Source organism: Zootoca vivipara, chromosome 8, assembly GCF_963506605.1.
Source record: "Zootoca vivipara chromosome 8, rZooViv1.1, whole genome shotgun sequence".
Classification (NCBI taxonomy): Eukaryota; Metazoa; Chordata; class Lepidosauria; order Squamata; family Lacertidae; genus Zootoca; species Zootoca vivipara.
This window is the reverse complement of record NC_083283.1, coordinates 10,969,624-10,982,941: the sequence shown is the minus strand read 5'-3', so window position 1 is coordinate 10,982,941 and position 13,318 is coordinate 10,969,624. Positions and strand designations below refer to the sequence as shown.

The window sequence follows — 13,318 nt, the reverse complement described above, 5'->3', positions numbered from 1 at the left end:
AAAGGCTGAGTAGCTCTGATTAAGTCAAGGTTTCCCAAACTTCCAGCAGTTTGTGGACTACAATTCCCATCATCCTTCTAGCTAGGGGTGATGGGAGTTGTAGTCCAAAAGCAGCTGGAAACCCAAGTTTGGGAAACCTTGGATTGAGTGAAAACACACACACACAGCATATAACCCCTAGCAAGTCATAGCACTTACTTGAGTTGTTTTCCATCTGACGGTGTAGTGAGGAAGCAGAACCGAGAAACGGCACTTCCTTTGAAAGGGTTGCTTGCCATCGAGTCACGCAAGATGGAAGGGCAATGATGTCAAGCGTTGTGGCTAACTTGCAGAAGCTGCAGCTGAATCTTACTGCACCACTGGTGGCCGGAGAGCTTCCTCTGCTGTGAAAAGGCTTAATGGGGGTTTAAGACCCCACTGAGCTCCTTTGAGAGGGGAGGGAGGGATATCTGCAAGGTTAATAGCTATATGTTTCCTAAGAAAATGTCTGGGATTATTTCCAGGCCAAATGTAGGACGTAACAAATGAACAAATAAACAAAAACCCTTTGCTATGAAAATAAGCAGATGCAAAAATGCACCCGAAAAATAGGCAATGTTTATCCTGTCATCACTGCTTTAAGCTGCTCACTTTAAAATACACTTCCAAGGATGTTTTCCGAAATAGCAACCCTGCTTGGTATAAAAGGTACCAGAAATCCACATTTGGTGCATGCGTAGCAGAGAAACTAATGGGGCAAGGTTACCATCTATTCTTTAAATATAATAAGGGAATCTGAGGTAGGATTAGATAATTGAGGGGCAGGCCTGATATGCCAGAGCTATAGCATATTCACAGGTGAGCTTCTTCTGTACAGGACCCCCACCCTCCCATGGAAAATGGATTAGTGCAGGCACCCCCAAACTTCGGCCCTCCAGATGTTTTGGACTACAATTCCCATCTTCCCTGACCACTGGTCCTATTAGCTAGGGATCATGGGAGTTGTAGGCCAAAACATCTGGAGGGCCGCAGTTTGGGGATGCCTGGATTAGTGAATGAGTGTGTGTAAATCATGGGAGAAGTTGTGTGTGTCCCTCCCCACATTTTGCTTTAGTCATGCCCCATTATCATTGGGATGTGGCTCCCCACAACTTCCTGAAGGGACTCTGTAGCCCTTGAGCATCTCCCACCCAAAGTAGCCCACCCCTGTTTAAGAGTTGGGCAGCTTGTACAATAAAGCCAAAATGCACACAAATCTGGCAGCTGCTCGCCCTTAAAGCGTAACAGCTGCAGTTGCACAGAAATCTGTTTAAAATGAGGGTTAAACAGAGTGGACTTCATTTTCTATCTTCCACTGAAATAAAAGGACTAATGAAGGTGACTGCAGATCTATCCACCCCCAATTCTCTACCTCATGGCATGCGCACACAGGTGGAAAAGTTAAAGATGCTACTGAAAAGCAACACTTTTTGTACCAGCAATGAAGTTTTAGCATTTAACACTTGGGAGCTGCGTATTAGGACCAGAAGAGAGACTGTTTAGTATAAACTACCTGCAAACAACGGAGTAAGAGACCAAGAGACAAGCATTTCAGTGCATCCAGATTCCACCCCCCCCCAAATACAATCTGTGCACAAATCTGTATGAACACCAGAATGAATGGATATATTTATCTGGTGCTCTTATCTCTTTACTGAATAGAAACTGAACATGAGCATCAGAAAAAAACACATGCTCTGTAATTGTATGTGGATTAGATCTACTTTTTCCTCCTATAGCAGACTCCAGTTGATAAAAGGACATTCAGATGTCTGGGATCAACTGAATACATTTATTTAAAAGCAATTTTAAATATTAAAAAAAGTAGAAATTAACACATACAGTACTCAAACTGTCACATTAAACACGTGAGGAGACAAGTGTACTGATGTATTGTGACTGTAACATTCAAATGAGACTTCAGTTTCCAACTAGTGGCTCTAACCAGATCTGCTTTCTATACATGTTGATGCACTAATGTCATAAAAAAATAAATAGCAATTGCTGTTCAACAGTAAAATAACACACCATTTGCAGAACATACTTCCCTCTCCCCAGGGGAAAAAACCCCCAAAACAAACAAGACTTCCCAAATACGTCATGTACAAAACTGCAGATAGTGGCTCTGAGTTTAAATACAATATTGTACTTAAAACTCTACCTATATATCATACATGGTATTTTAATTCTCCTATGGACTCTCAAATCACCCAGAATAGTCAAGTCTTGTTCCTGATGGAACTCATTTTATTTTTTAAAAAATTCATTATTATACTACTTCAAAAAAGCATACAAAATAATAGACATTTTGACTCTACATCATTTTACACATCTGGATCTCCTTTATATGAGTTGCGCTTTCTCTCTCTCTTTCAACCAGTGGATTTTGAGATCATTTTAAAATATACTTGACAGAAAAGGTAGATCATTTTGTTCTTTAATGCATCTGAAGCACACTGCATTGATGAGCAATATGGAATGCAAAGTCATTTTTTTTTTGTTCCGGCTTTCATATAAACAGCATGAGTCTGAGAAAACACTGAAATCGGTAGCACGGCAGAGTCAATGCCAGCAGGCTCAGTCACTCACTTGAAAGCTTATATCTTTTTAACAGAATGTGTCATGACACAGATGAAGCAATAGTTTAAAAAACCACTTTCCAATAATAGCTGATAAATATTTTGCTCTTTTTCATGCAAGATTTCTTAAGTTGATTATGTTCTGTATGTTAACCATTTAAATAAAAATAAATATTCACTGACTACAGGTTTGTAAAACATCAAAAGCGAAAGCCTCGGAGCGATTAGTGTGAACTTGTGCTTTTCGTGAAATGGAAACCTTTTGACAGGGAGTCACGAGAATCTGCTATGAAGGAAAAAGAAAATCGGGCTGTTGCAAAAAGCAGTTGTTTAAAGCTGGGGTAGCTAACTAGTGGCCTTGGAGATTCGTCTATCTCCAGCTCGAATTGGCTCCAGCCAGCCTAGCCAGTGATCAGGGATGACTCTAGCCTAGCAACATCGGGGCAGACACGGGTTAGCCAGCCCTGTTTTAAGCCAGGCGAACCCAGGAAACCACATGCAGCCGCACTGTAAAACGTTCCATGAATCATAAGCAAAACAAGAACATTCTGCTTTGCATATTATAACAAAGATCAACAAATAAATAAATGAAACACCATATCCGAAATGAGCATATATCCTTAATACATTGATCAGAATAAAGAATGCGTTTTAGATGCAGGGTGGAAACTCTAAAGCCATCTCAGATCAAAACATACCCTTCCTAAGTTCAGCTCAGTGGTTTCAAGATTGCCAGCTGATTCTGAAAGTTCAACCTCGAGCCATAATTAGGATTCCACAAAAGCAAATTAAATTCCAGATGTTACAGTCTGGCGTTTCATGATTTAACAGGTGATAATTTGCATGAAAGGTCATCTTTCACTCGTTTTGATAGCTGGGTTTTGTTTTGTTTTTAATTATTATTATTTCTCCAGGCGACAGTACTAAGAGAGCATTATGAATTAATAGCTCCAGTGGGTTGAAGGCTCAAATCCCCCAACAGCAAAGATATCCCCTAAATGAGCCAATTAGTTAGCACACACTAATGCTCACATAAACTCATATTTCAAGTCCGTGTGGCAACCAGATTGTAACAGGAGTGCACTGTGTGAAAACTTGAAAAAGCTGACAGACACTTGTAACGTTTCTGCATAAACAGAGGTTGTAGGGAGTGGTATATGCTAATAAGCAGATGGGGAAGGGCTGTTTTTCTTTTAAGACCCTGGTGCCGTTAAAGGGAAACCTCCAGCCAAAAGTCCCACAAGTGTTCCTTCATTAGACAGAGCAATTTTAACTGAAGACTTTCAGATGGTGTTAGGTGAGGTAAATATCAGAGGGAGAAACACCAACGACATAATACAAACATGAAATGCCTGTTCACACACACACACACCACAAAAGACTACTGTTTAATCTGTAGCATCAGTGAATATTTCTTTTGTTTGATGTGTACATTGAACACTTTCTTTGACAATACCGAGGAAGTAGATTTCGCAAGCTGTAAAGTGTGTACATTGGTAGCTGTAAACTGGGCTGTAAATGAGCCAAAGCAGTTCATTTTGAAAACTGAATCTAACTCTCTGCTAGTTATCTATTTTAGGAATACTGATTTATTAGAGATGGTAATTTCTGTAGTTAAACAGGACCGGATGAGACCAACCACATTTAGGGAGCTGGTAGTTCATACACACAGACAAAGAGATGTAAGTGCTTGATGCCAAGGATGGCTTGAGCAAACCCAAGAAGGCATGCCAGGTCCCAAGGCTACCGTAATACTGGCAAAGGCAGAGTAACACCGTTATTTACAATACAAGTATAAGTCACCTCGCTGGGTGAGCCGTAAATGAGTTCTTGTTCCGTAACAGCAGTTATATATACATATATATCCACAGTTGTGCACAGAATTACAGGGAGGGAGCAGCTGTTTGCTTCGTGCTAAAAGCCCGTCTTGCAGGAAGGATGTGCAATGCTCAAGTTTCCGATTCGACTTAGTCTGACAAAATATGGACGAAGGATACTGGGAAGACCCCTTTTCTCTCTGGCTTTCCTTCAATGTGGCCAATCTGCAGAGAAGAACAAACAATGTTGGCTCAGAAGGCATTGCGCCCCCGCCCCCAAACCTCTGCATTTGCTATCCCAAATGGAGCAATAACGTATGTTACAATCTTGACAGTCAGTAGTTTTATGCTTTGATATCTTCATTCTGAACTTGGCCACTTTTATATGGAAGCAAGTCTAATGAATAGATACCTGAAATCTGGGAAATACCAAATATTTCAGCCATGATCTTTATGTGGGTAACAGTTATGCAGTTACATTGGTGGGTTTTTAGGGGGGGAGGGGGGTCCTCCCTCACTAAAGGTTTTTGAGCAGGGCCTTGACAGCCATCTGCTGAGTTTCAAAACCCAGTTTGCCAAGCAGACTTGCCATGCTAGGAATGCACACCCAAAAGCACCAGTGGGTGATGAAATTGGTTGTTGTTGTTTTTTTAGGTTGGCCTAGATGTGCAGGTCTGCAGACACACAGTGGGCTCCTAGCTGTTAAGATAGGGATAGGGTTAATATTATTATTAATGTATGCCCACTTTTTTTTCTGTACAAGGCCTCTTTTGTTCTCTCAGTCATCAACCGCTGCTCTGCTGCAATGGTCTGCTGCAGTGAGACGGGGGTAGCCAACCTAGTGCCCTCCAGATGTTGTTTAGCCACAACTTCCATTATCCATGGCCATTGGTCACTCTGCTGGGGACTGATGGGAGCTGCAGTCCAACAACATCAGGAGGGCACCATGTTGGCTACCCCCGTGCTAGTAGGATAATACCATGACCTATGCAGCTGTTCTGCTGCAAGGAATCTTGTACCCGAGCCTAACCCACTTTCTGACTTACGTAGCCAGGTCACTTGGGTCCAGTCCATTCCCCACTTAAATCTGCGGCAAAATGTGCACTCTTTTTTAATGGAACTGCACATGATACTTTAATTACAGAAAAAGACTAGCAGTTATAAGCAAGTTTTAAAACGCAATTAGTAACACAATGCACGCTGAAACTATATTGCTGCGCCATTAAAAGAAGTGTTAGGCAATGCCTGAGTTGTGTGGTGGAAGATTAATTTAATTTAATGTTAGAAACAGTATGATCTTGGTTGGCGTTATTCTGCTTTTCACAGATCTGTAACCACTTAATAAAACTAGATTCAGTTTTTCAAAGCAGGAAGATACATACCCACCACTCTTGGTCCTCTTCACCTGTCACAATGATAACTTCTCCTTCAACAAATGTAAGCTCATCATCATTATCTGCCTGGCAATCATAGATTGTCTTCACTCGCCTAACTTTGTTCTTTCCCTAAAACGTAAATCACATTATAGCTAAAAGGCAGGAAAATACCTGCTATAGAACAAAATTTTAACGTAAAAGCAAAAACACTGAATGCTACAATACATTTAAACATTTCAAATACTTTAAACCAACAGAGGCCTAAAGCCCTCAAAATTTTTATGTATATATTGAGTAATTTAACATTTTCAAAAAAAATTAAAAAAATCTTACACACTGGATTTTAAAAGCTACCCACAGAACATTTAAGAAACAAAGGTCCTGGTGTACAATGAATTACAGAAGAAGATGCAGGTGTACCCTGAAAGGCTGCAGCAGGGAATACACCGCTTGTCTTGGAGGCACTAGGTGAATGCATTTTTATTTCTCCAGGTGTTTCCAAAGGGATGGAGAACTTGTGACACTCCAGGTGTTGCTGGACTCAAACTCCAGTCAGCCTCAGCCAGCATAGTCAGTGATGAGGGGCGATGGAAGGTGTGCTCGAGCAACATCCATGGGATGCACAATGCATACATATGTGATTGGGTGGGGGTTATTTTTTGTTATATATTTTTTGTATTTTTATACCCTACTCTTCACCTGAAAAGGCTCCCAGAACAGCTTACGTAAGTACAAAGGAGGCAGCCCTTGCGTTCTAAAAGACAGAACACAAATGGAAAAGAGGATCTGGTGCAAAAACATGCCATGCCACTTGGATCCCAGCCAACAGTATTTATTCCTAATGCCCCCTTCCTGGCATGTGCAGCTCACCAAGATGTGTGAGCAGTTATCAGAGCAAGAGGATAGAGAGTCTATAATAAATATTAGCTAAAACCTTTATGGCCATTATCTAGAGAGCCTCTTAAGAGATTTAGGACCAATTTCTTATTTTCTGGCTGAGTAGCTCACTATCATAATGTTGTGGCAGCAAGCAGAGGGCTGCCAGGCTGAAGAAGTTAGCCAACCCTGTTGCATATGTAGATTTTATTTACATTGAGATTTCTATCCCACTTTCCCCCTTCAACTGATCTGCTCAAATCACAAATGATTTGGGGGGGAAACAAAAGGAACAACTCTCACTCACAATAGTTCAACCATTAAAACAACTCATGACAAATCCAATGGTACATTTCTGCACAACAGAAAATCCACAATGGAACTGGGGGATTCTTTTCTCTGCACTCCAGCCTCCCACACACCCCGCAAAATCTGCTCCATATATGGGCAAGAGAGGAAGAAGAAGCCCTACTGCAGAAAGAGACACCCGTTTGTGCTCATTGGGTCTCACCCTAAATAAAAACAAACACATCTCAAGACACTCACAAAAATAACTCCAGAAAGCCAGAACATAGTAAGGGCAACGAAATCTATCTAGCAGCATTATACATTCCTAGATAGAAAAAAAAAACATTTTCAATGCTTTGCCACCGGCAGTTATATAAAGACAATTCACCAGGCAACATTGGCACTTGAGAGTTTGCCTTTGTGAAAGTGGCTCAATTGCAATATTAGTTTCTTCTAGACAGGCAGCTTCCCGTTTCTGCGGGGGTTGCATTTCTGGCCAAAGCACGCATTGGTGGAGCATGCAAAAATCTGCCCACCCCCCCTGCTCTGCCCTCACTCCTCCCTCTTCTGGGTCCAAAAGGACCCCCGCATTGGCAGATGTGCATCAATTGGATGCACCAAAAACAGTCACCGCTTGCGTTGCATTTTTATAGGGATTTAGGAGCCAGGTTTATTCCCCAATATTTTATATACACTTTGGGAACTTAGATGAAATTTGTTTTTCAATTTTCACAGTCCTCCAGCCTCTCTGCCTGGCTACTAAGCCAGAATGCAGCAGCTAGACTGGTGACTGGGAGCGGCCGCCGAGACCACATAACACCGGTCTTGAAAGACCTACATTGGCTCCTGGTATGTTTCCAAGCACAATTGGTGCTGACCTTTACAGCCCTAAACGGCCTCAGCCTAGTATACCTGAAGGAGCGTCTTCACCCCCATTGTTCAGCCTGGACACTGAGGTCCAGCTCCGAGGGCCTTCTCTCCCTGCGAGAAGCGAAGTTACAGAGAACCAGGCAGAGGGTCTTCTCGGTAATGGCGCCCGCCCTGTGGAACGCCCTCCCATCAGATGTCAGGGAACTAAACAACTATTTGACATTTAGAAGACATCTGAAGGCAGCCCTGTTTAGGGAAGTTTTTAATGACTGATGTTTTAATGTCTTTCATTTGTTGGAAGCTGCCCAGAGTAGCGGGGAATCCCAGCCAGATGGGCGGGGTATGTATGCATGTATGTATACTACTGGGACTCTCCAGCTTCCTGTTTTGTCACGCTGGTACATCTCCCTGCACTCTGATTTTAAGATGGGGGATATAGTGGGGTGTGTGAGCATGTGTAGAAATCAGCCTACTGTACAAGGGTCAATTTTACATTCAACGCTCCATCTGCTTTTGCCTCTGGCCCCGCCCATGCTGCTATGTATTCCCCAGAAGGTTTCATATAAGGATTGCAGCTTTCAAACTGAAAAAGGTACCCCTACCCTAGTCTAGATAACTGGTAACCTCCAATGGTGCCGAGTATCTGCAACCAGGTGGTAGTTATTGTAACCTCAAGGTCAAGGAAGGGACACACTTATCATCCCTTTAAGGGCAGTAAGCGCCACTCGCTTGTTCTGCAACACACTGATCATAACCTGGACCACGCTCAGTCAAATCCCCTTGGCTAGCTTGAAGAAGCCTTGATGGGCAAGGATAAAGAGCACATGGTTAAATTACTGCAAGCACCTTGTCCACATAATCAGGCTGATCCCACAAAACAGGATTTGATGGGGCACCGGACACCTCATTTGCACATGTCCCAACAATGGCATTCAAGTAATCATGAGAAGAGAACAATTTTTTTCGTCCTCAAATTGCCTATGTTAGTCATAGTTTATCAGCTAGGCTATTTTGAAATACATGATTGTGACTGTGCAGCAAGTGATTAAAGTCAGCCAAGAAGCATTGGGGCAGCAAAATGCACCAGGAAAGCTGTTTTCTTCAAGCAGCTTCGCTGTGTACTTCAAATTCCCCTGGTGTTATTTTCTGCACAGAACTCTGCACACCCCAAAGCAGGGTTGGCAGCAACAACAAACCCTCGCTGCCCTCTAAGAGAATAAACCATCTATCTACTCACCACGTTAATTTTTCTAGGAAGCGGCACTGGGGTCTCTGGCAGTGCATGGGTTACATCATTGGAGTCTTCAGATGCTTGCTTTTGGACGGTCTCTTTCGATTGTACCTTTGGAGAAAGATCCACAGAATGAGACTTTTGATTTGCCTCCGAGGGCTGAGGTTTCGGTGACATTTCTCCAACTGGAGTTTTAGCCAAAGCATCTCCTAGCTGAGGCTTGGGAGGAAGGTCCTTCATTTGCGGCTTCGGAGGCAAGTCTGAGAGCTGTGGTTTCGGTGGCAGGTCTCCTAACTGGGGTTTGGGGGGTAATTCTCCTGGCTTGGGGGGCAAATCTCCAATCTGAGGTTTCTGGGGTAGTTCCATAGGTTGAGGCTTGGGGGGCAAATCTCCAGGTTGTGGTTTCTGTGGCAGATCAATACAAAGTGAAATGGACTTCTGAAAGGTTTCTGATTGTTGACTGGACTTGTCTATTGAAGGAAGGTGAATCGTCTCTATTTTTCTTAGTGCCACTGAAACAGAAAGGAAACACAATGAAATTAATTTCAGAACGGGTTGGTGGTCTAATGATCTGATTTAGTATAAAATAGCTCTGTATGTATTCATGCTCACAGATATACAGTACTTACCTTTTTGAGGTAGTTTTGGAAGAACTCTTGGACCCAGTGCAGTCTTAGCAGTCCCAGTGCTGATGAACAAACACATAATGGTTTACATCTCTATAATGAAATACCCCAATGCCTTCTTTTTAGAGTACCAGGCATCAACATTAACAGCACAAACATTTCCCACAGAACAGCCTGAAAACCTCACAAGGGTGTTGACTGTGGGCTTCCTTTACTCAAATATAACAAGGTTTGTATATAAGAATTCTATTATTCTAAGCTTGTTTTAAAAATAGGCTACTGAAGGAGTATGGATATTGACCTGTTCAAATAGGACAGCACTGGAACAGAAATCAGAAGTCAAAACAGAACCAAAAAAGAATCATGAACTGGGGCAGGGGAGATATGTTGGTTCTTTGAATTCTGAATTATTTCAGCACTGGATGATCAACTCAAGGATATTATTAAAAATAAGTATATATATATATATATATATATATATATATATATATATATGCCATATTATGATCTCTTGTACCTGACATGTTTGAAGATTTGCACTGATTCCCACATTTACAGGGGTTATTTACTTCTAAATGCGACATTTGAAATTTGATCAAACGGTTTTGAAACAGTGCTAGTTTAAGCACAAGAAAGCACAGCATTGCCTTTTTCTAGCAGTGGGGTGGAGAGGAGACGTCTGCATAGCCTATTTCCTCAAAGCTAGCAGTGCAATAGATTATTTTAAAAGAGTTTTAAAGACGAAAACCTTGCAAGTTCACTGGTGCTTCAGAATTTTATATCATGGGTTACAAAAGCCATGTGAACATGTGCCAGAAAAGGCTTTTCGTGGTGTCAACAGGATCCTTTCTGAAATCAGGCCTGAAAGAAGCCTCCTTCTACTGACAGCTTTTCTACCTCTGTGAACACCTCTCTTTTTTAGATAGAGTGGCTAGAACTGCATTGCACGTGGGGCTGTATCACAGACTTGTCTGAAGAAAACATGATACTGGCTTTTACATTACAAACCCTGACTGTGCGCCTAGCAAAAGCCATTAAAAAGAAAAGAGAAGGTGAAATGTAAACAAGCTGAGTTTAACTATAAATATGTAAAAAAAAGAACAATTTTCTACTGACTCACAAAAATCAATTATCTGGATTAATATCATTGTTTGGCCACAGTGAACAAACAGGAAATATAAAAAACCGTACCCTGACTGTTGAGACATCCCCTCAAACTTGTTTGCAGTTTTTGTGGCTGGAGGACCCAAATCATTACCTATGGATTAAAACATTAAATAAGTATTTTGATTTTAAATTGGACGAAGTAGCAGATATCATAAACAATGTAAAGACTTTTCAAGTAGAAGCTATAGGATCTCACCCCTACATATTTTTTAAGGCATAGTGATTTAAGGCCAGAAAAGGCATTTATAATCTAGAATATGGCCTCCTATGCAATGTTAGTTTTGAGCAATTAAAGTCCCTCTGCTAATAAAGTATTTAAAAGAATTATACTATAACAGCATGTTTGTACAGGAAGTGCATTGAACACTGTCTGTTTACACATTATGTATGTGATTGTGGCTAAGGTGCTATGAAAGAAGTTAGGCAAGAGTTAAAACTCTGTGATCTGAGGCATTTTCTCTTTTGAAAAATTGTTAACACTTCAGTCCATATAGAGAACTTCCTATTTCTGTAATATTAAAAAAAAGTGCTAAGAAGCTGGAGGTAGCACTCTAATTTACTATTGCAGGGCACTGGCTATATTGCTGAGGTTTCACATTCTGATACTAAAAACGCACCCTGTGTCTACGAGAACTTTAAATTTTATCACCTTCTTTTACCACAAACTGAGAATCAATTTCTCCCAGAGAGGTTGAATTTGTTGATAACAATTAATCTAGTGATGCGAATGAAGAAATGCAAATAATCTTTCTGAAAATGTGTGCAATTCAACCCTAAGAACCCAAGTGATTTAATATGATTAAGGCCCTATTCACACAAATGGCAATCGCTTAGAATGCAGGCGCAGAGCTTTTGTGTGAACGGGTCCTCAGAGAGTTAATTTGATAGTATAAAAGGAAACCACATTCTTGGCAAAGGAAAGGACTGGTATGATGGGTGAATGAGTTGCCGCCTGAACTGTGCCTCTTGCCTACAAACCTGTTTCAGACAGCCCAAAGAAAGAACTCTTCTTTGAGCCAACTCTCTTCCCAGCTGAGAAGCCAAAACCTCAGGCCAGAACAGCACGCAAAAGTTGGATGGGGGCAGCCAAAATGTGTTTAAGCATGTGGTTTGCTTCACAGTGAGGAGGAGCAGAAGACAAGAGACCACCTTTAGTGGCCACCCAAGCAAGGAGAAAAGCCAAAAGTTCTGGAAATCTGGAGATTCAAGAGTACTGTATGAGCCTCCCTGCGTCCCATGGAGAGGACAAGGATAAGTTGCAAATAGTGGGGCAAGGCCCCCACTTAGAAGTAACTCTTGTTCCTTTGTCCTCACCCATCCCAGTTAAAGAAGCTTTGTTTTGATTGTCTTGTTCTTGTGTACCCTCTAAAGGACACTAGTGGGAGTGCAGTCAACTCCAAGACTTTTTATAGCTGGAAAGGTTCTTATTCTTCTAGATCAGGGGTGGCCAACTCCCAAGAGACTGTGATCTACTCACAGAGTTTGCTGAGCTTTTTTTTTAGGAAGGAGGAAGGGGTTCGGGTCAAAGTTGTTGAGTTTTTTAAGGGAGGAGGTAAAATGTTGAGCTTTTTTCAGGGGAGCCACAGTTGTTCAGCTACTTTCGGGGGAGCCAATGATCTAGCAGTGATCTACTGCAGATGTCCAGTGATCTACCGGTGGATCACAATCTACCTGTTGGACATGCCTGTTCTAGATCAAGGCAGCCCAACTTTTCATACCAAGCGGGCCTGCAAGTGTACTTCGACACGGAACCTGTGGACCGCACACTGCCTTGTCGCTGGGGTGGGGTGGGGGCAGGTAGGCCAAGATAAGCAAGGCACCAGGCTTGGGGAAGGAGGTGTGAGGTTCTGGCAGGTTCTCCTACCTCCTTTCCACAACCGAGAAAGCGCTAGCTAGGCTTTGGAAAGGAGGCGAGAGGAATATAGGACCCTGTCAGAGCCCTCACACTTCCTTCGCAAAGCCCAGTACCTCACTTACGCGGCTCATCTGTTGCCGAGTTATGTGTTGCCCAGTTATTTCCCAACAATCATAGTTCTGTTATAGTTTATCAACAGTTGCCATCTCTGTTTTATTTAGAAATTTCAGAGAATGTTATACACTGTTGCAACAACAACAACAACAACAACAAAAGCCACTTGAGCCAAAGCCAAAATGAGGATGGTTTTCTGCCACAATACATTTGTTAGTATTTAAGGTGTCACAGGAATATCTTTGTTGTCTCAGTCTGGAGGTGACACAAGCCAGAGATGCAAGCCAAAGATTTACAGTTACAAGCAGCACACGGATACAAACACATAACTAAATTTAGTGAATAAAGGGCAGTTAACTAAGCATAGGCATTCCCTTTGTCATGCAACAGCTAATTAACTTCTCAACACAAAAAACAAGTGCAGTCCACTATTGGCTATGCCAGCTAAAAAGGGAACCCCAAAGAATAATGCATCTGTTGTTAGCTCTGCCACAGTCCTTG

General features: G+C 41.9%; 1 protein-coding gene across 4 annotated transcripts in view; it reads right to left on the bottom strand.

Moving 5' to 3' along the window:
• Nucleotides 1-435: 435 nt before the first annotated feature.
• The window catches only part of ASAP1 (ArfGAP with SH3 domain, ankyrin repeat and PH domain 1), a 136,299-nt gene continuing 123,416 nt past the window's right edge, over nt 436-13,318 (bottom strand). For 3 of the 4 annotated variants that reach the window (XM_060277613.1, XM_060277616.1, XM_060277614.1), the window contains 5 exons: nt 10,873-10,939; nt 9,685-9,743; nt 9,062-9,567; nt 5,797-5,919; nt 436-4,639 (listed from right to left, as the gene is read on the bottom strand). In XM_060277613.1, coding sequence (XP_060133596.1) covers nt 4,565-4,639; nt 5,797-5,919; nt 9,062-9,567; nt 9,685-9,743; nt 10,873-10,939 — 830 coding nt within the window. In that variant the 3' untranslated portion in view covers nt 436-4,564. The remainder of the gene's footprint in view (nt 4,640-5,796; nt 5,920-9,061; nt 9,568-9,684; nt 9,744-10,872; nt 10,940-13,318) is intronic. The other variant, XM_060277615.1, reaches the window with a different exon arrangement.